Source organism: Bufo bufo, chromosome 7 (assembly GCF_905171765.1).
Source record: "Bufo bufo chromosome 7, aBufBuf1.1, whole genome shotgun sequence".
NCBI classification, from domain to species: Eukaryota; Metazoa; Chordata; class Amphibia; order Anura; family Bufonidae; genus Bufo; species Bufo bufo.
This window is the reverse complement of record NC_053395.1, coordinates 235470670-235492359: the sequence shown is the minus strand read 5'-3', so window position 1 is coordinate 235492359 and position 21690 is coordinate 235470670. Positions and strand designations below refer to the sequence as shown.

Genomic DNA, 21690 nt, shown 5'->3' with positions numbered 1-21690 from the left:
AGCTTCAGATCTCCTGCCTGGTCCATCATGTCTCATACTATACCGCTGCTGCTACTACTACCCCTGCAGAGCTTCACATCTCCTGCCTGGTCCATCATGTCTCATACTATACCGCTGCTACTACTACTACTACCCCTGCAGAGCGGCACATCTCCTGCCTGGTCCATCATGTCTCATACTATACCGCTGCTGCTACTACTACCCCTGCAGAGCGGCACATCTCCTGCCTGGTCCATCATGTCTTATACTATACCGCTGCTGCTACTACTACCCCTGCAGAGCGGCACATCTCCTGCCTTGTATATCATGTCTCATACTATACCGCTGCTGCTACTACTACCCCTGCAGAGCGGCACATCTCCTGCCTGGTCCATCATGTCTTATACTATACCGCTGCTGCTACTACTACCCCTGCAGAGCGGCACATCTCCTGCCTTGTATATCATGTCTCATACTATACCGCTGCTGCTACTACTACCCCTGCAGAGCGGCACATCTCCTGCCTGGTTCATCATGTCTCATACTATACCGCTGCTGCTACTACTACCCCTGCAGAGCGGCACATCTCCTGCCTGGTCCATCATGTCTCATACTATACCGCTGCTACTACTACTACTACCCCTGCAGAGCGGCACATCTCCTGCCTTGTATATCATGTCTCATACTATACCGCTGCTGCTGCTACTACTACCCCTGCAGAGCTACACATCTCCTGCCTTGTATATCATGTCTCATACTATACCGCTGCTGCTACTACTACCCCTGCAGAGCTTCAGATCTCCTGCCTGGTCCATCATGTCTCATACTATACCGCTGCTACTACTACTACCCCTGCAGAGCAGCACATCTCCTGCCTGGTCCATCATGTCTCATACTATACCGCTGCTACTACTACTACCCCTGCAGAGCGGCACATCTCCTGCCTGGTCCATCATGTCTCATACTATACCGCTGCTGCTACTACTACCCCTGCAGAGCGGCACATCTCCTGCCTTGTATATCATGTCTCATACTATACCGCTGCTACTACTACTACCCCTGCAGAGCTTCAGATCTCCTGCCTGGTCCATCATGTCTCATACTATACCGCTGCTGCTACTACTACTACCCCTGCAGAGCTTCAGATCTCCTGCCTGGTCCATCATGTCTCATACTATACCGCTGCTACTACTACTACCCCTGCAGAGCGGCACATCTCCTGCCTGGTCCATCATGTCTCATACTATACCGCTGCTGCTACTACTACCCCTGCAGAGCAGCACATCTCCTGCCTGGTCCATCATGTCTCATACTATACCGCTGCTACTACTACTACCCCTGCAGAGCGGCACATCTCCTGCCTTGCCCATCCTGTTCCATACTGTACTGTTGCTGTTACTAATACCTGCAGAGCTGCACATCTCCTGCCTTGTCCATCCTGTTCCGCCAGCGTTGGGGCGGAGCGGATGTCGCCAGCGTTGGGGCGGAGCGGATGTCGTCAGCGTTGGGGCGGTGCGGATGTGGTCAGCGTTGGGGCGGAGCGGATGTGGTCAGCGTTGGGGCGGAGCGGATGTGGTCAGCGTTGGGGCGGAGCGGATGTGGTCAGCGTTGGGGCGGAGCGGATGTGGTCAGCGTTGGGGCGGAGCGGATGTGGTCAGCGTTGGGGCGGAGCGGATGTGGTCAGCGTTGGGGCGGAGCGGATGTGGTCAGCGTTGGGGCGGAGCGGATGTGGTCAGCGTTGGGGCGGTGCGGATGTCGTCAGCGTTGGGGCGGAGCGGATGTGGTCAGCGTTGGGGCGGAGCGGATGTGGTCAGCGTTGGGGCGGAGCGGATGTCGCCAGCGTTGGGGCGGAGCGGATGTCGTCAGCGTTGGGGCGGTGCGGATGTGGTCAGCGTTGGGGCGGAGCGGATGTGGTCAGCGTTGGGGCGGAGCGGATGTGGTCAGCGTTGGGGCGGAGCGGATGTGGTCAGCGTTGGGGCGGAGCGGATGTGGTCAGCGTTGGGGCGGAGCGGATGTGGTCAGCGTTGGGGCGGAGCGGATGTCGTCAGCGTTGGGGCGGAGCGGATGTGGTCAGCGTTGGGGCGGAGCGGATGTGGTCAGCGTTGGGGCGGAGCGGATGTGGTCAGCGTTGGGGCGGAGCGGATGTGGTCAGCGTTGGGGCGGAGCGGATGTGGTCAGCGTTGGGGCGGAGCGGATGTGGTCAGCGTTGGGGCGGAGCGGATGTGGTCAGCGTTGGGGCGGAGCGGATGTGGTCAGCGTTGGGGCGGAGCGGATGTTGTTGGTCTTATAATGGGGCGGAGCGGATGTCGTCAGCGTTGGGGCGGAGCGGATGTCATCAGCGTTGGGGCGGAGCGGATGTGGTCAGCGTTGGGGCGGAGCGGATGTGGTCAGCTTTGGGGCGGAGCGGATGTTGTTGGTCTTATAATGGGGCGGAGCGGATGTGGCCAGCGTTGGGGCGGTGCGGATGTCGTCAGCGTTGGGGCGGAGCGGATGTCGTCAGCGTTGGGGCGGAGCGGATGTCGTCAGCGTTGGGGCGGAGCGGATGTCGTCAGCGTTGGGGCGGAGCGGATGTGGTCAGCGTTGGGGCGGAGCGGATGTGGTCAGCGTTGGGGCGGAGCGGATGTCGTCAGCGTTGGGGCGGAGCGGATGTGGTCAGCGTTGGGGCGGAGCGGATGTGGTCAGCGTTGGGGCGGAGCGGATGTGGTCAGCGTTGGGGCGGAGCGGATGTTGTTGGTCTTATAATGGGGCGGAGCGGATGTCGTCAGCGTTGGGGCGGAGCGGATGTCATCAGCGTTGGGGCGGAGCGGATGTGGTCAGCGTTGGGGCGGAGCGGATGTGGTCAGCTTTGGGGCGGAGCGGATGTTGTTGGTCTTATAATGGGGCGGAGCGGATGTGGCCAGCGTTGGGGCGGTGCGGATGTCGTCAGCGTTGGGGCGGAGCGGATGTCGTCAGCGTTGGGGCGGAGCGGATGTCGTCAGCGTTGGGGCGGAGCGGATGTCGTCAGCGTTGGGGCGGAGCGGATGTGGTCAGCGTTGGGGCGGAGCGGATGTCGTCAGCGTTGGGGCGGAGCGGATGTGGTCAGCGTTGGGGCAGAGCGGATGTCGCCAGCGTTGGGGCGGAGCGGATGTCGTCAGCGTTGGGGCGGAGCGGATGTGGTCAGCGTTGGGGCGGAGCGGATGTTGCCAGCGTTGGGGCGGAGCGGATGTGGTCAGCGTTGGGGCGGAGCGGAGGTCGTCAGCGTTGGGGCGGAGCGGATGTCGCCAGCGTTTGGGCGGAGCGGATGTGGTCAGCGTTGGGGCGGAGCGGATGTGGTCAGCGTTGGGGCGGAGCGGATGTGGTCAGCGTTGGGGCGGAGCGGATGTGGTCAGCGTTGGGGCGGAGCGGATGTGGTCAGCGTTGGGGCGGAGCGGATGTGGTCAGCGTTGGGGCGGAGCGGATGTGGTCAGCGTTGGGGCGGAGCGGATGTCGCCAGCGTTGGGGCGGAGCGGATGTGGTCAGCGTTGGGGCGGAGCGGATGTGGTCAGCGTTGGGGCGGAGCGGATGTGGTCAGCGTTGGGGCGGAGCGGATGTGGTCAGCGTTGGGGCGGAGCGGATGTGGTCAGCGTTGGGGCGGAGCGGATGTGGTCAGCGTTGGGGCGGAGCGGATGTGGTCAGCGTTGGGTATTATTATTATTAGGTATTATTTTTAGGGTGGGGTATTAGATTATTTCTTGTATTTTCTCTTTCATTCACTGGTATCTCTGGATTCGTCTGCTCTGTGGTTCCTTTATGTCTTTAGCACAATCTTGTGATGTCCTGGTTCCTTCACCATCTGATCCATGCTTCTCTGCTTTTTCAGGGATGAATCTCCGGGAAGTCAGCTCGTCACTGACAAGTTTCACATTGACTGGGATTCGGTGCTTATGAACACAGACAACGTGATTGTGGCACGATTCGATGGCCGTGGCAGTGGCTTTCAAGGACTTAAGATCTTGCAGCAGGTTCACCGAGGACTTGGATCTGTGGAAGTAAAGGACCAAATAGCTGCTGTAGAGTGAGAATTATCACCTTTTCTATGATCTCTTTAGAAATCTGTGTATTGGCATGTGCGACACATTGTGACGGACTCCTGCTCAATACAGCTCATACCTAGAGACACTGAGGCTTCATCAGACTTGTGCACTTCCCTCGGGATGTTGTGTCATCACATAGTCATGTCTCCTAATCCACATTCATGTGTTTTCATAATATAATCTAGGATCTGTGGCCACTGAGGGTTATACTTCTTACAGAATGAGATATTCAGAACCAAACATTGTAAACCAATCATTCTTCCTCCAAAACCCTGTAGATATCCACTCATCGGCAAAAAGATCTTGGCCCAAGAAGGTGTTGGGATGAGGCTTTCTGTGTGTGACTATAATGATGGTAAATGGAAGAGATCACAAGGAGGAAAGGTGGAGGTTATCGGGGAGAAATGTGCAAGTGAAAGGAGGCCTGGATACATGATGAGATACGGCGTCTAGCCTGGATACATGATGAGATACGGCGTCTAGCCTGGATACATGATGAGATACGGCGTCTAGCCTGGATACAAGATGAGATACGGCGTCTAGCCTGGATACATGATGAGATACGGCGTCTAGCCTGGATACATGATGAGATACGACGTCTAGCCTGGATACATGATTAGATACGGCGTCTAGCCTGGATACATGATGAGATACGGCATCTAGCCTGGATACAAGATGAGATACGGCGTCTAGCCTAGATACATGATGAGATACGGCCTCTAGCCTGGATACAAGATGAGATACGGCGTCTAGCCTAGATACAAGATGAGATATGGCCTCCAGCCTGGATACAAGATGAGATATGGCCTCCAGCCTGGATACAAGATGAGATACGGCCTCCAGCCTTAATACAAGATGAGATACAGCCTCTAACCTGGATACTAGATGAGGTACAGCCTCTAACCTGGATACTAAATGAGGAACAGCTTCTTGCCCAGCTACTAGATGAGATACGCCCTATAGCTTAGATACAAGATGAGATACGGCCTCTAGCCTAGATACAAGATGAGATACTGCCTCTAGCCTGGATACAAGATGAGATATGGCCTCCAGCCTGGATACAAGATGAGATACGGCCTCCAGCCTTAATACAAGATGAGATACGGCCTCCAGCCTTAATACAAGATGAGATACAGCCTCTAACCTGGATACTAGATGAGGTACAGCCTCTAACCTGGCTACTAGATGAGATACGCCCTATAGCTTAGATACAAGATGAGATACTGCCTCTAGCCTGGATAGAAAATGAGATACGGCCTCTAACCTGGATACAAGTTAAAATATGGCATCTAGCCTGGTTACAAGATTAGATACGGCCTCCAACCTGGATACTAGATGAGATACGTCCTCCAGCCTGGATACAAGATTGGATTCGGTCTCTAGCCTTGACACAATGAGATACGGCCTCTAGCCTGGATACTAGATGAGATACGGCCTCTAGCCTGAATACAAGATGAGATACGGCCTCTAGCCTGGATACAATATGATATATGGCATCTAGCCTGGATACAATATGATATATGGCATCTAGCCTGGATACATGATGAGATACGGCATCTAGCCTGGATACAATATGATATATGGCATCTAGCCTGGATACATGATGAGATATGGCCTCTAGCCTGGATACAAGATGAGGTACAGCCTCTAACCTGGATACTAGATGAGGTACAGCCTCTAACCTGGCTACTAGATGAGATACGCCCTATAGCTTAGATACAAGATGAGATACTGCCCTAGCCTGGATACAAAATGAGATACGGCCTCTAGCCTGGATACAAGTTGAAATATGGCATCTAGCCTGGTTACAAGATTAGATACGGCCTCCAACCTGGATACTAGATGAGATACGGCCTCTAGCCTGAATACAAGATGAGGTACGGTTTCTAGCCCGGATACAAGATGAGATACGGCCTCTAGCCTGGATACAATATGAGATACGGCCTCTAGCCTGGATACAATATGATATACGGCCTCTAGCTTGGATACAATATGATATATGGCATCTAGCCTGGATACAATATGATATACGGCCTCTAGCCTGAATACTAGATGAGATACGGTTTCTAGCCCGGATACAAGATGAGATACGGCCTCTAACCTGGATACAATATGATATATGGCATCTAGCCTGGATACAATATGATATATGGCATCTAGCCTGGATACATGATGAGATACGGCCTCTAGCCTGGATACATGATGAGATACGGCCTCTAGCCTGGATACAATATGATATATGGCATCTAGCCTGGATACATGATGAGATACGGCCTCTAGCCTGGATACAAGATGAGATACGGCCTCTAGCCTGAATACTAGATGAGGTACGGTTTCTAGCCCGGATACAAGATGAGATACGGCCTCTAGCCTGGATACAATATGATATATGGCATCTAGCCTGGATACAATATGATATACGGCCTCTAGCCTGAATACTAGATGAGGTACGGTTTCTAGCCCGGATACAAGATGAGATACGGCCTCTAACCTGGATACAATATGATATATGGCATCTAGCCTGGATACATGATGAGATACGGCCTCTAGCCTGGATACAAGATGAGGTACGGCCTCTGGCCTGGATAAAACAGGAGGTACCGCCTATAGCCTAGATCAGTGATGGCGAACCTTTTAGAGACCGAGTGCCCAAACTGCAACCCAGAACCCACTTATTTATCGCAAAATGCCAACATGGTGATTTACCCTGAATAGTATATTCCAGTATAGTATATCTTCCGTGTACTTTATCATTTAGCTATAATAGCCTGCCTACATTCAGTGCACTGTCTGTGCCATTTATAGTGTGCCCTGTGGTGCCTGTGCCATTTATAATGTGCCCTGTGGTGCCTGTGCCATTTATAGTGCGCCCTGCGCTGCCTGTGCCATTCATATTGTGCCCTGTGGTGCCTGTGCCATTTATAGTGCGTCCTGCTCTCCCTGTGCCATTTATAGTGCGCCCTGCTCTCCCTGTGCCATTCATATTGTGCCCTGTGGTGCCTGTGCCGTTTATAGTGCGCCCTGCGCTGCCTGTGCTGTTCATAGTGCGCCCTGCGCTGCCTGTGCTGTACATAGTGTGCCCTGCGGTGCCTGTGCCATTCATAGTGCGCCCTGCGCTGCCTGTGCCATTTATAGTGCGCCCTGCGCTGCCTGTGCCATTCATAGTGCGCCCTGCGCTGCCTGTGCCATTTATAGTGCGCCCTGCGCTGCCTGTGCCATTTATAGTGCGCCCTGCGCTGCCTGGGCCATTCATAGTGCTGTACATAGTGCGCCCTGCGCTGCCTGTGCTGTTCATAGTGTGCCCTGCGCTGCCTGTGCTGTACATAGTGCGCCCTGAGCTGCCTGTGCTGTACATAGTGCGCCCTGCGCTGCCTGTGCTGTACATAGTGCGCCCTGCGCTGCCTGGGCCATTCATAGTGCTGTACATAGTGCGCCCTGCGCTGCCTGTGCTGTTCATAGTGCGCCCTGCGCTGCCTGTGCTGTACATAGTGCGCCCTGAGCTGCCTGTGCTGTACATAGTGCGCCCTGCGCTGCCTGTGCTGTACATAGTGCGCCCTGCGCTGCCTGTGCTGTACATAGTGCGCCCTGCGCTGCCTGTGCTGTACATAGTGCGCCCTGCGCTGCCTGTGCTGTACATAGTGCGCCCTGCGCTGCCTGTGCTGTACATAGTGCGCCCTGCGCTGCCTGTGCTGTACATAGTGCGCCCTGCGCTGCCTGTGCAGTACATAGTGCGCCCTGCGCTGCCTGTGCTGTACATAGTGCGCCCTGCGCTGCCTGTGCTGTACATAGTGCGCCCTGCGCTGCCTGTGCCGTACATAGTGCGCCCTGCGCTGCCTGTGCCATTTATAGTGCGCCCTGCGCTGCCTGTGCCATTCATAGTGCGCCCTGCGCTGCCTGGGCCATTTATAGTGCGCCCTGCGCTGCCTGGGCCATTCATAGTGCTGTACATAGTGCGCCCTGCGCTGCCTGTGCTGTTCATAGTGCGCCCTGCGCTGCCTGTGCTGTACATAGTGCGCCCTGAGCTGCCTGTGCTGTACATAGTGCGCCCTGCGCTGCCTGTGCAGTACATAGTGCGCCCTGCGCTGCCTGTGCCATTTATAGTGCGCCCTGCGCTGCCTGTGCTGTACATAGTGCGCCCTGCGCTGCCTGTGCTGTACATAGTGCGCCCTGCGCTGCCTGTGCAGTACATAGTGCGCCCTGCGCTGCCTGTGCTGTACATAGTGCTGCCTGTGCTGTACATAGTGCGCCCTGCGCTGCCTGTGCTGTACATAGTGTGCCCTGCGCTGCCTGTGCTGTACATAGTGCGCCCTGCGCTGCCTGTGCTGTACATAGTGCGCCCTGCTCTGCCTGTGCTGTACATAGTGCGCCCTGCTCTGCCTGTGCTGTACATAGTGCGCCCTGCGCTGCCTGTGCTGTACATAGTGCGCCCTGCTCTGCCTGTGCTGTACATAGTGCGCCCTGCGCTGCCTGTGCTGTACATAGTGCGCCCTGAGCTGCCTGTGCTGTACATAGTGCGCCCTGCTCTGCCTATGCTGTACATAGTGCGCCCTGCGCTGCCTGTGCTGTACATAGTGCGCCCTGCTCTGCCTGTGCTGTTCATAGTGCGCCCTGCGCTGCCTGTGCTGTACATAGTGCGCCCTGCGCTGCCTGTGCTGTACATAGTGCGCCCTGAGCTGCCTGTGCAGTACATAGTGCGCCCTGCTCTGCCTGTGCTGTACATAGTGCGCCCTGCGCTGCCTGTGCTGTACATAGTGCGCCCTGCGCTGCCTGTGCTGTACATAGTGCGCCCTGCTCTGCCTGTGCTGTACATAGTGCGCCCTGCTCTGCCTGTGCTGTACATAGTGCGCCCTGCTCTGCCTGTGCTGTACATAGTGCGCCCTGCGCTGCCTGTGCTGTACATAGTGCGCCCTGCGCTGTACATAGTGCGCCCTGAGCTGCCTGTGCTGTACATAGTGCGCCCTGCGCTGCCTGTGCTGTACATAGCGCCCCCTGCGCTGCCTGTGCTGTTCATAGTGCGCCCTGAGCTGCCTTTGCTGTACATAGTGTGCCCTGTGCTGCCTGTGCTGTACATAGTGCGCCCTGTGCCGTACATAGCGCCCCCTGCGCTGCCTGTGCTGTTCATAGTGCGCCCTGCGCTGCCTGTGCTGTACATAGTGCGCCCTGCGCTGCCTGTGCTGTACATAGTGCACCCTGCGCTGCCTGTGCTGTCCATAGTGCGCCCTGCGCTGCCTGTGCTGTACATAGTGCGCCCTGCGCTGCCTGTGCTGTTCATAGTGCGCCCTGCGCTGCCTGTGCTGTACATAGTGCGCCTTGTGCCGTACATAGCGCCCCCTGCGCTGCCTGTGCTGTACATAGTGCGCCCTGCTCTGCCTGTGCTGTACATAGTGCGCCCTGCTCTGCCTGTGCTGTACATAGTGCGCCTTGTGCCGTACATAGCGCCCCCTGCGCTGCCTGTGCTGTCCATAGTGCGCCCTGTGCTGTACATAGTGCGCCCTGCTCTGCCTGTGCTGTCCATAGTGCGCCCTGCGCTGCCTGTGCCGTTTATAGTGCGGCCTGCGCTGATGAATGGCAGGAAAGTCTAAGGCATATTGGTACACCATAGACTTTTTCCAGGGTGCAGGTGCCCATAGAGAGAGCTCTGAGTGCCGCCTCTGGAACCCGTGCCATAGGCTCGCCACCACTGGCCTAGATACAAGATGAGATACAGCCTCTAGCCTGGCTACTAGATGAGATACAGCCTGTAGACTGCATGTAAGAGGAGATACAACCTCTGGGCTGGATACAAGATGAGATACGACCTCTAGACTGGATACAAGATGAGTTACGACCTCTAGACTGGATACAAGATGAGATACAGCCTGTAGACTGCATGTAAGAGGAGATACAACCTCTGGGCTGGATACAAGATGAGATACGACCTCTAGACTGGATACAAGATGAGATACAGCCTCTAGACTGGATACAAGATGAGATACAGCCTGTAGACTGCATGTAAGAGAAGATACAACCTCTGGGCTGGATACAAGATGAGATACGACCTCTAGACTGGATACAAGATGAGATACAGCCTCTAGACTGGATACAAGATGAGATACGACCTCTAGACTGGATACAAGATGAGATACGACCTCTAGACTGGATACAAGATGAGATACAGCCTCTAGACTGGATACAAGATGAGATACGGCCTCTAGACTGGATACAAGATGAGATACAGCCTCTAGACTGGATACAAGATGAGATACGACCTCTAGACTGGATACAAGATGAGATACGACCTCTAGACTGGATACAAGATGAGATACGACCTCTAGACTGGATACAAGATGAGATACGGCCTCTAGACTGGATACAAAATGAGATACAGCCTCTAGACTGGATACAAGATGAGATACGACCTCTAGACTGGATACAAGATGAGATACGACCTCTAGACTGGATACAAGATGAGATACGACCTCTAGACTGGATACAAGATGAGATACATCGTCTATTCCAGATACAAGAGGAGGTACAGCCTCTAGCCCAGATACAAGATGAGATACAGTTGGGCATGAAGACATGGCAGATCCCTTTTCTTGCAGCATATTTGTCCAAAGATGTTTCAGCTGGGCCTGGAGATCCTGCACATTCGTTAGTTGCTGAAGCTAGTGTCCCAGCTTGTCCCATAAATGCTCGATTATTGATAAATCTGGTGACTGGGTCAACAAGGAAGTGTTGTAATCTGGAGGAGACATTCCTGGGAAAGCCTTCTGTGTGTGGGTGAGCATTATCTTGCTTATGAATGGAGGCCCTGCCATGAGAGGACACATGTGGTGGCAGGACGTCCTGCACATATGACTGAGCTGTTAGTGTCCTCGTATCACTACTAGGGGTGACGACTGTATGTAATGGCTCCCCCGATCATCACACCAGCTGTTGTCAGCCCTGCCATGAGAGGACACATGTGGTGGCAGGACGTCCTGCACATATGACTGAGCTGTTAGTGTCCTCGTATCACTACTAGTGGTGACTACTGTATGTAATGGCTTCCCCGATCATCACACCGGCAGTTGTCAGCCCTGCCATGAGAGTACACATGTGGTGGCAGGACGTCCTGCACATATGACTGAGCTGCTAGTGTCCTCGTATCACTACTAGTGGTGACGACTGTATGTAATGGCTCCCCCGATCATCACACCGGCAGTTGTCAGCCCCGCCATGAGAGGACCACATGTGGTGGCAGAACGTCCTGCAGATATCACTGAGCTGCTAGTGTCCTCGTATCTCTACTAGGGGTGACTGACTGTAATATGCGATGGCTTACATATCTGCAGAGCATTGGTATTTGTGTATATGTGCGGCACCCCCCTATATCCATATATCGGTGTCTCATTGTAATGTGTCCCCTCTATCTGTCCATCAATGTCACGCGATTATGTGTCCCCTCTCTGTCCATTTTTGTCACGCTGTAATGTGTCCCCTCTCTGTCCATCGGTGTCACACTGTAATATGTCTCCTCTATCTGTGTATCGGTGTCACACTGTAATGTGTCCCCTCTCTGTCCACCGGTGTTGCACTGTAATGTTTCATACTGTAGTTAGTAGTTAATACAGTTGAAAAAAGACACAAGTCGTTCAACCAAGGGATAAATGGGGACACGAATCCCAGAAGGAAGTGAGACTCAGATTTCTACACGTTTTCATAAGCATTAATGTCATTTACTTTTAAGAATTCCTCTAAACCCTTTTTAAACCGCCCCCTGTTCCTGCTGTGACCACGTCCTGAGGTGACTACTCCACAGATTCACAGCTCTTACCATAAAGAATCCTTGTATAAACCGTCCCCTGTTCCTGCTGTGACCACGTCCTGAGGTGTCTATTCCACAGATTCACAGCTCTTACAGTAAAGAATCCTTGTATAAACCGTCCCCTGTTCCTGCTGTGACCACGTCCTGAGGTGTCTATTCCACAGATTCACAGCTCTTACAGTAAAGAATCCTTGTATAAACCGTCCCCTGTTCCTGCTGTGACCACGTCCTGAGGTGTCTATTCCACAGATTCACTGCTCTTACCATAAAGAATCCTTGTATAAACCGTCCCCTGTTCCTGCTGTGACCACGTCCGGAGGTGTCTATTCCACAGATTCACTGCTCTTACCATAAAGAATCCTTGTATAAACCGTCCCCTGCCCCTGCTGTGACCATGTCCTGAGGTGTCTATTCCACAGATTCACTGCTCTTACCATAAAGAAGCCTTGTATAAACCGTCCCCTGCCCCTGCTGTGACCATGTCCGGAGGTGTCTATTCCACAGATTCACAGCTCTTACAGTAAAGAAGCCTTGTATAAACCGTCCCCTGTTCCTGCTGTGACCACGTCCTGAGGTGTCTATTCCACAGATTCACAGCTCTTACAGTAAAGAAGCCTTGTATAAATCCCGTCCCTTGTTCCTGCTGTGACCACGTCCTGAGGTGTCTATTCCACAGATTCACTGCTCTTACAGTAAAGAAGCCTTGTATAAACCATCCCCTGATCCTGCTGTGACCACGTCCTGAGGTGTCTATTCCACAGATTCACAGCTCTTACCATAAAGAATCCTTGTATAAACCAGTCCCCTGTTCCTGCTGTGACCACGTCCGGAGGTGTCTATTCCACAGATTCACAGCTCTTACCATAAATAATCCTTGAATAAACCAGTCCCCTGTTCCTGCTGTGACCACGTCCTGAGGAAGTCTATCCCACAGGTTTACAGCTCTTACAGTAAAGAATCCTTGTATAATCTCGCCCCCTGTTCCTGCTGTGACCACGTCCTGAGGAAGTCTATCCCACGGGTTTACAGCTCTTACAGTAAAGATGCCTTGTATATTCCCACCCCCTGTTCCTGCTGTGACCACGTCCTGTAGTCACTGCTCCACAGATTCAGAGCTCTTACAGTAAAAAAGCCTTGTATAAACCATCCACTGTTCCTGCTGTGACCACGTCGGGAGGTGATTGCTCGGCAGAATCACAGCTCTTACAGTAAAGAAGCCTTGTATAATCCTGCCCCCTGTTCCTGCTGTGACCACGTCCTGTAGTCATTGCTCCACAGATTCACAGTTCATACAGTAAAGAAGCCTTGTATAACCCCTTCCCCTCTTCCTCTTGTGACCACGTCCAGAGGTTACTGCTCCACAGATTCAGAGCTCTTATAGTAAAGAAGCCTTGTATAATCCCGCCTCCTGTTCCTGCTGTGACCACGTCTTGAGGTGTCTACTCCACAGATTCACAGCTCTTACAGTAAAGAATCCTTGTATAATCCATCCCCTGTTCCTGCTGTGAGCACGTCCTGAGGAAGTCTATTCCACAGATTCACAGCTCTTACAGTAAAGAAGCCTTGTATAAACCCCTCCCCTGTTACTGCTGTGACCACGTCCTGAGGTGTCTACTCCACAGATTCACAGCTCTTACAGTAAAGAATCCTTGTATAATCCATCCCCTGTTCCTGCTGTGAGCACGTCCTGAGGTGGAGGTGACTACTCCACAGAATCACAGCTCTTACCATAAAGAAGCCTTGTATAAACCGCCCCCTGTTCCTGCTGTGACCACGTCCTGAGGTGTCTATTCCACAGAATCACAGCTCTTACCATAAAGAAGCCTTGTATAAACCGTCCCCTGTTCCTGCTGTGACCACGTCCTGAGGTGTCTATCCCACAGATTCACAGCTCTTGCCATAAAGAATCCTTGTATAAACCGTCCCCTGATCCTGCTGTGACCACGTCCTGAGGTGTCTATTCCACAGATTTACAGCTCTTACAGTAAAGAATCCTTGTATAAACCATCCCCTGATCCTGCTGTGACCACGTCCTTAGGTGTCTATTCCACAGCTTCACAGCTCTTACAGTAAAGAATTCTTGTATAATCCTGCCCCCTGTTCCTGCTGTGACCACGTCTTGAGGAAGTCTATCCCACAGATTCACAGCTCTTACCATAAAGAATTCTTGTATAAACCGTCCCCTGTTCCTGCTGTTACCACGTCCTGAGGTGTCTATTCCACAGATTCACTGCTCTTACCATAAAGAATCCTTGTATAAACCAGTCCCCTGTTCCTGCTGTGACCACCTCTGGAGGTGTCTATTCCACAGCTTCACAGCTCTTACAGTAAAGAATCCTTGTATAATCTCGCCCCCTGTTCCTGCTGTGACCACGTCCTGAGGAAGTCTATCCCACAGGTTTACAGCTCTTACAGTAAAGAATCCTTGTATAAACCGCCCCCTGTTCCTGCTGTGACCACGTCCTGAGGAAGTCTATCCCACGGTTTTACAGCTCTTACAGTAAAGAATCCTTGTATAAACCGTCCCCTGATCCTGCTGTGACCACGTCCTGAGGTGTCTATTCCACAGCTTCACAGCTCTTACAGTAAAGAATTCTTGTATAATCCTGCCCCTGATCCTGCTGTGACCACATCCTGAGGTGTCTATTCCACAGATTTACAGCTCTTACAGTAAAGAATCCTTGTATAAACCATCCCCTGATCCTGCTGTGACCACGTCCTGAGGTGTCTATTCCACAGCTTCACAGCTCTTACAGTAAAGAATTCTTGTATAATCCTGCCCCCTGTTCCTGCTGTGACCACGTCCTGAGGTGTCTATTCCACAGATTCACAGCTCTTACCATAAAGAATCCTTGTATAAACCAGTCCCCTGTTCCTGCTGTGACCACGTCCGGAGGTGTCTATTCCACAGCTTCACAGCTCTTACAGTAAAGAATCCTTGTATAATCTCGCCCCCTGTTCCTGCTGTGACCACGTCCTGAGGAAGTCTATCCCACGGGTTTACAGCTCTTACAGTAAAGAATCCTTGTATAATCTCGCCCCCTGTTCCTGCTGTGACCACGTCCTGAGGAAGTCTATCCCACGGGTTTACAGCTCTTACAGTAAAGAATCCTTGTATAAACCGCCCCCTGTTCCTGCTGTGACCACGTCCTGAGGAAGTCTATCCCACGGTTTTACAGCTCTTACAGTAAAGAATCCTTGTATAAACCGTCCCCTGATCCTGCTGTGACCACGTCCTGAGGTGTCTATTCCACAGATTTACAGCTCTTACAGTAAAGAATCCTTGTATAAACCGTCCCCTGATCCTGCTGTGACCACGTCCTGAGGTGTCTATTCCACAGCTTCACAGCTCTTACCATAAAGAATCCTTGTATAAACCGTCCCCTGTTCCTGCTGTGACCACGTCCTGAGGTGTCTATTCCACAGATTCACAGCTCTTACAGTAAAGAATTCTTGTATAAACCAGTCCCCTGTTCCTGCTGTGACCACGTCCGGAGGTGTCTATTCCACAGCTTCACAGCTCTTACAGTAAAGAATCCTTGTATAATCTCGCCCCCTGTTCCTGCTGTGACCACGTCCTGAGGAAGTCTATCCCACGGGTTTACAGCTCTTACAGTAAAGAATCCTTGTATAATCTCGCCCCCTGTTCCTGCTGTGACCACGTCCTGAGGAAGTCTATCCCACGGGTTTACAGCTCTTACAGTAAAGATGCCTTGTATATTCCCACCCCCTGTTCCTGCTGTGACCACGTCCTGTAGTCACTGCTCCACAGATTCAGAGCTCTTACAGTAAAAAAGCCTTGTATAAACCATCCACTGTTCCTGCTGTGACCACGTCGGGAGGTGATTGCTCCGCAGAATCACAGCTCTTACAGTAAAGAAGCCTTGTATAATCCTGCCCCCTGTTCCTGCTGTGACCACGTCCTGTAGTCATTGCTCCACAGATTCACAGTTCATACAGTAAAGAATCCTTGTATAGCCCCTTCCCCTCTTCCTCTTGTGACCACGTCCGGAGGTTACTGCTCCACAGATTCAGAGCTCTTATAGTAAAGAAGCCTTGTATAATCCCGCCCCCTATTCCTGCTGTGACCACATCCTGAGGTGTTTACTCCACAGATTCACAGCTCTTACAGTAAAGAATCCTTGTATAATCCATCCCCTGTTCCTGCTGTGACCACGTCCTGAGGTGGAGGTGACTACTCCACAGAATCACAGCTCTTACCATAAAGAAGCCTTGTATAAACCGTCCCCTGTTCCTGCTGTGACCACGTCCTGAGGTGTCTATCCCACAGATTCACAGCTCTTACAGTAAAGAATCCTTGTATAAACCGTCCCCTGTTCCTGCTGTGACCACGTCCTGAGGTGTCTACTCCACAGATTCACAGCTCTTACAGTAAAGAAGACTTGTATAAACCGCCCCCCTGTTCCTGCTGTGACCACGTCCTGAGGTGACTACTCCACAGATTCACAGCTCTTACAGTAAAGAAGCCTTGTATAAACCCATCCCCTGTTCCTGCTGTGACCACGTCCGGAGGTGACTACTCCACAGATTCACAGCTCTTACAGTAAAGAAGCCTTGTATAAACACATCACCTGTTCTTGCTGTGACCACGTCCGGAGGTGACTACTCCACAGAATCACAGCTCTTACAGTAAAGAAGCCTTGTATAATCCTGCCCCCTGTCCCTGCTGTGACCACGTCCGGAGGTGACTACTCCACAGAATCACAGCTCTTACAGTAAAGAAGCCTTGTATAAACCCCTCCCCTGTTACTGCTGTGACCACGTCCTGAGGTGTCTACTCCACAGATTCACAGCTCTTACAGTAAAGAAGCCATGTATAAACCGTCCCCTGTTCCTGCTGTGACCACGTCCGGAGGTGACTACTCCACAGAATCACAGCTCTTACAGTAAAGAAGCCTTGTATAATCCTGCCCCCTGTCCCTGCTGTGACCACGTCCGGAGGTGACTACTCCACAGATTCACAGCTCTTACCATAAAGAAGACTTGTATAAACCGCCCCCTGTTCCTGCTGTGACCACGTCCGGAGGTGACTACTCCACAGAATCACAGCTCTTACAGTAAAGAAGCCTTGTATAAACCTGTCTCCTGTTCCTGCTGTGACCACGTCCGGAGGTGACTACTCCACAGAATCACAGCTCTTACAGTAAAGAAGCCTTGTATAAACCGCCCCCTGTTCCTGCTGTGACCACGTCCGGAGGTGACTATTCCACAGAATCACAGCTCTTACAGTAAAGAAGCCTTGTATAATCCTGCCCCCTGTCCCTGCTGTGACCACGTCCGGAGGTGACTACTCCACAGAATCACAGCTCTTACAGTAAAGAAGCCTTGTATAAACCCCTCCCCTGTTACTGCTGTGACCACGTCCTGAGGTGTCTACTCCACAGATTCACAGCTCTTACAGTAAAGAAGCCATGTATAAACCGTCCCCTGTTCCTGCTGTGACCACGTCCGGAGGTGACTACTCCACAGAATCACAGCTCTTACAGTAAAGAAGCCTTGTATAATCCTGCCCCCTGTCCCTGCTGTGACCACGTCCGGAGGTGACTACTCCACAGATTCACAGCTCTTACCATAAAGAATCCTTGTATAAACCGCCCCCTGTTCCTGCTGTGACCACGTCCGGAGGTGACTACTCCACAGAATCACAGCTCTTACAGTAAAGAAGCCTTGTATAAACCTGTCTCCTGTTCCTGCTGTGACCACGTCCGGAGGTGACTACTCCACAGAATCACAGCTCTTACAGTAAAGAAGCCTTGTATAAACCGCCCCCTGTTCCTGCTGTGACCACGTCCGGAGGTGACTACTCCACAGAGTCACAGTTCTTACAGTAAAGAAGCCTTGTATAAACCCCTCCCCTGTTACTGCTGTGACCACGTCCTGAGGTGTCTACTCCACAGATTCACAGCTCTTACAGTAAAGAAGCCATGTATAAACCGTCCCCTGTTCCTGCTGTGACCACGTCCGGAGGTGACTACTCCACAGAATCACAGCTCTTACAGTAAAGAAGCCTTGTATAATCCTGCCCCCTGTCCCTGCTGTGACCACGTCCGGAGGTGACTACTCCACAGATTCACAGCTCTTACCATAAAGAATCCTTGTATAAACCGCCCCCTGTTCCTGCTGTGACCACGTCCGGAGGTGACTACTCCACAGAATCACAGCTCTTACAGTAAAGAAGCCTTGTATAAACCGCCCCCTGTTCCTGCTGTGACCACGTCCGGAGGTGACTACTCCACAGAGTCACAGTTCTTACAGTAAAGAAGCCTTGTATAAACCCCTCCCCTGTTACTGCTGTGACCACGTCCGGAGGTGTCTATTCCACAGCTTTACAGCTCTTACAGTAAAGAAGCCTTGTATAAACCGCCCCCTGTTCCTGCTGTGACCACGTCCGGAGGTGACTACTCCACAGAATCACAGCTCTTACAGTAAAGAAGCCTTGATGATTCTGTAGACTGAGCTTTTTCTTCTCCAGTCAGAGGCAGCGCCCCCTTGTCTTTTGGGGGCATTTTACATGGAAAAGCTTTTCTCTAAATTTGTGTTGCGGCCCATTTATATACTTGTAGAGGTTAATTCTGTCCCCCCTTAGACGTCTCTTCTCAAGACTAAATAAGTGTAATTCTTCCCCCATAACTCAGACCTTCCAGGCCCCTCATCTGTTCAGTCGCTCTGATCCTTCTCTCCAGTGTTACTCCTCCTAGGACATATGATGTATGTAGGTTATTAGTACCTGATCCTTCTATACAAGTGACTCTCCATTGTTACTCCTCCTAGGACATATGATGTATGGGGATTATTAGTAGCTGATCCTTCTCTACAAGTGACTCTCCCAGTGTTACCTCCTAGGACATATGATGTATGGGGATTATTACTACCAAGATGCAGAACTTTACATTTGTCCACATTGAACCTCATTTGCCAAGTTGATGCCCAATTACTCAGATTGTCCACGTCAGCTGGTAGTGTATGGACATCTTCCATAGACTGCACAGTACTACACAGCTTAGTATCATCTGCAGAAATAGAAATGGTGCTATTAATCCCATACTCGATATCATTAATAAATAAATTAAATAACAGAGGACCCAGCACTGAACCTTGGGGTCACCACTTATAACCTGGGACCATTCTGAATAGGAATCATTGACCACAACTCTCTGGACACGGTCCTTCAGCCAGTCTTCAATCCAATTACAGACTATACTTTCCAAGCCTGTAGACCTTACTTTACCTATTAAACATCTATGAGGGACAGGATCAAAATCTAGAAACACTACATCCACAGCTGCCCCTCTGTCCAGGATTCTACTTACCTCACTACATCCACAGCCGCTCCTCTGTCTAGGATTCTACTTACCTCCCTACACCTACAGCCACCCCTCTGTCCAGGATTCTACTTAGCTCACTACATCCACAGCCACCCCTCTGTCCAGGCTTCTACTGACCTCACTACATCCACAGCCGCCCCTCTGTCCAGGCTTCTACTGACCTCACTACATCCACAGCCGCCCCTCTGTCCAGGCTTCTACTTACCTCACTACATCCACAGCTGCCCCTCTGTCCAGGCTTCTACTGACCTCACTTTGTCCACAGCAGCCCCTCTGTCCAGGATTCTACTTACCTCACTACCTCCACAGCCGCCCCTCTGTCCAGGCTTCTACTCACCTCACTACATCCACAGCCGCCCCTCTGTCCAGGCTACTACTGACCTCACTACATCCACAGCCGGCCCTTTGTCCAGGCTTCTACTGACCTCACTACATCCACAGCCGCCCCTCTGTCCAGGTTACTACTGACCTCACTACATCCACAGCCGCCCCTTTGTCCAGGCTTCTATCTACCTCACTGTATCCACAGACACCTTTCTGATCAGGCTTCTACTCACCTCACTATATCCACAGCCAGGGGCATAACTACCATACCGGCAGACCATGCGACTGCTATGGGGCCCAGGGCGAGACGGGGCCCAGTTTTAGTTGGGATCATCCCCTCTTCTACTGGAGGTGAAAATTTGGTCAGGACTCTACTCTCTAAAGGAACAACTTTTAGCAAATAAGGCAGTGGAAAATGGCCCAAGGGTCATTGACCTCACTACATCCACAGCCGCCCCTTTGTCCAGGCTTCTACTCACCTCACTAAATCCACAGCCACCCCTCTGTCCAGGCTTCTACTGACCTCACTACATCCACAGCCGCCCCTCTGTCCAGGATTCTACTGACTTTACTACATCCACAGCCGCCCCTCTGTCCAGGATTCTACTTACCTCACTACATCCACAGCAACCCCTCTGTCCAGGCTTCTACTGACCTCACTACATCCACAGCCGCCCCTGTGTCCAGGCTTCTACTTCCCTCACTATATCCACAGCCGCCCCTCTGTCCAGGCTTCTACTCACCTCACTACATTCATAGCCGCCCCTCTGTCCAGGCTTCTACTCACCTCACTACATCCACAGCAACCCCTCTGTCCAGGCTTCTACTGACCTCACTACATCCACAGCCGCCCCTTTGTCCAGGCTTCTACTCACCTCACTACATTCATAGCCGCCCTTCTGTCCAGGCTTCTACTCACCTCACTACAGCCACAGCCGCCCCTCTGTCCAGGCTACTACTCACCTCACTACATCCACAGCCGCCCCTCTGTCCAGGCTTCTACTGACCTCACTACATCCACAGCCGCCTCTCTGTCCAGGCTTCTACTGACCTCACTACATCCACAGCCGCCCCTCTGTCCAGGATTCTACTTACCTCACTACATCCACAGCCGCCCCTCTGTCCAGGCTTCTACTGACCTCACTACATCCACAGCCGCCCCTCTGTCCAGGCTTCTACTGACCTCACTACATCCACAGCCACCCCTCTGTCCAGGCTTCTACTGACCTCACTACATCCACAGCCGCCCCTCTGTCCAGGATTCTACTGACTTTACTACATCCACAGCCGCCCCTCTGTCCAGGATTCTACTTACCTCACTACATCCACAGCAACCCCTCTGTCCAGGCTTCTACTGACCTCACTACATCCACAGCCGCCCCTCTGTCCAGGCTTCTACTCACCTCACTACATCCACAGCCGCCCCTCTTTCCAGGATTCTACTTACCTCACTACATCTACAGCCGCCCCTCTGTCCAGACTTCTACTGACCTCACTACATCCACAGCCACCCCTCTGTCCAGGCTTCTACTCCCCTCACTACATCCACAGCTGCCCCTCTGTCCAGGCTTCTACTGACCTCACTACATCCACAGCCGCCCCTCTGTCCAGGCTTCTACTGACCTCACTACATCCACAGCCGCCCCTCTGTCCAGGCTTCTACGTACCTCACTACATCCACAGCCGCACCTCTGTCCAGGCTACTACCTACCTCACTACATCCACAGCCGCCCCTCTGTCCAGGCTTCTACTGACCTCACTATGTCCCCAGCCGCCCCTCTATCCAGGCTTCTACTGACCCCCTCATAAAAACAAATCAGGTTACTCTGACAACTGTATAGTGCAGTGTATTTTCATTTACACTTTGCATGATCAGGCTCAGGTATACCATGACAATCTGGATGGCTGTGAGGGCATCCGGTTACCATGGTAACCACTGGGATGCTGCCACAGCAGGGCAGCGGCCCAATTGCAGCTCCCTTCCTGTTGACCCCTTCCATACAGCGGCCCCTATGGACTGCTGCATGGAAGGGGTTAAATGGCCGATATCGTTAACAAGTCAAGAACTGTGGGGATCAGGACATTTCGCTGGTATTAGAATCCTCTGTCTGTATAGATTATCCAATCAGAGCGATCACCGGCCTGGGACAACCCTCATTGGTCCTGCGCCGGTTAGCCGAGATTCCTCGCTGTATGTAAC

At 52.2% G+C, this 21690-nt stretch overlaps 1 protein-coding gene across 2 annotated transcripts in view; it reads left to right on the top strand.

The window, feature by feature from the left end:
• The window catches only part of DPP10 (dipeptidyl peptidase like 10), a 305051-nt gene that overhangs the window by 226977 nt on the left and 56384 nt on the right, over nt 1-21690 (top strand). For both annotated transcript variants that reach the window (XM_040440599.1, XM_040440600.1), the window contains one exon: nt 3818-4012. In XM_040440599.1, the coding sequence (XP_040296533.1) occupies nt 3818-4012 (195 nt within the window). The remainder of the gene's footprint in view (nt 1-3817; nt 4013-21690) is intronic.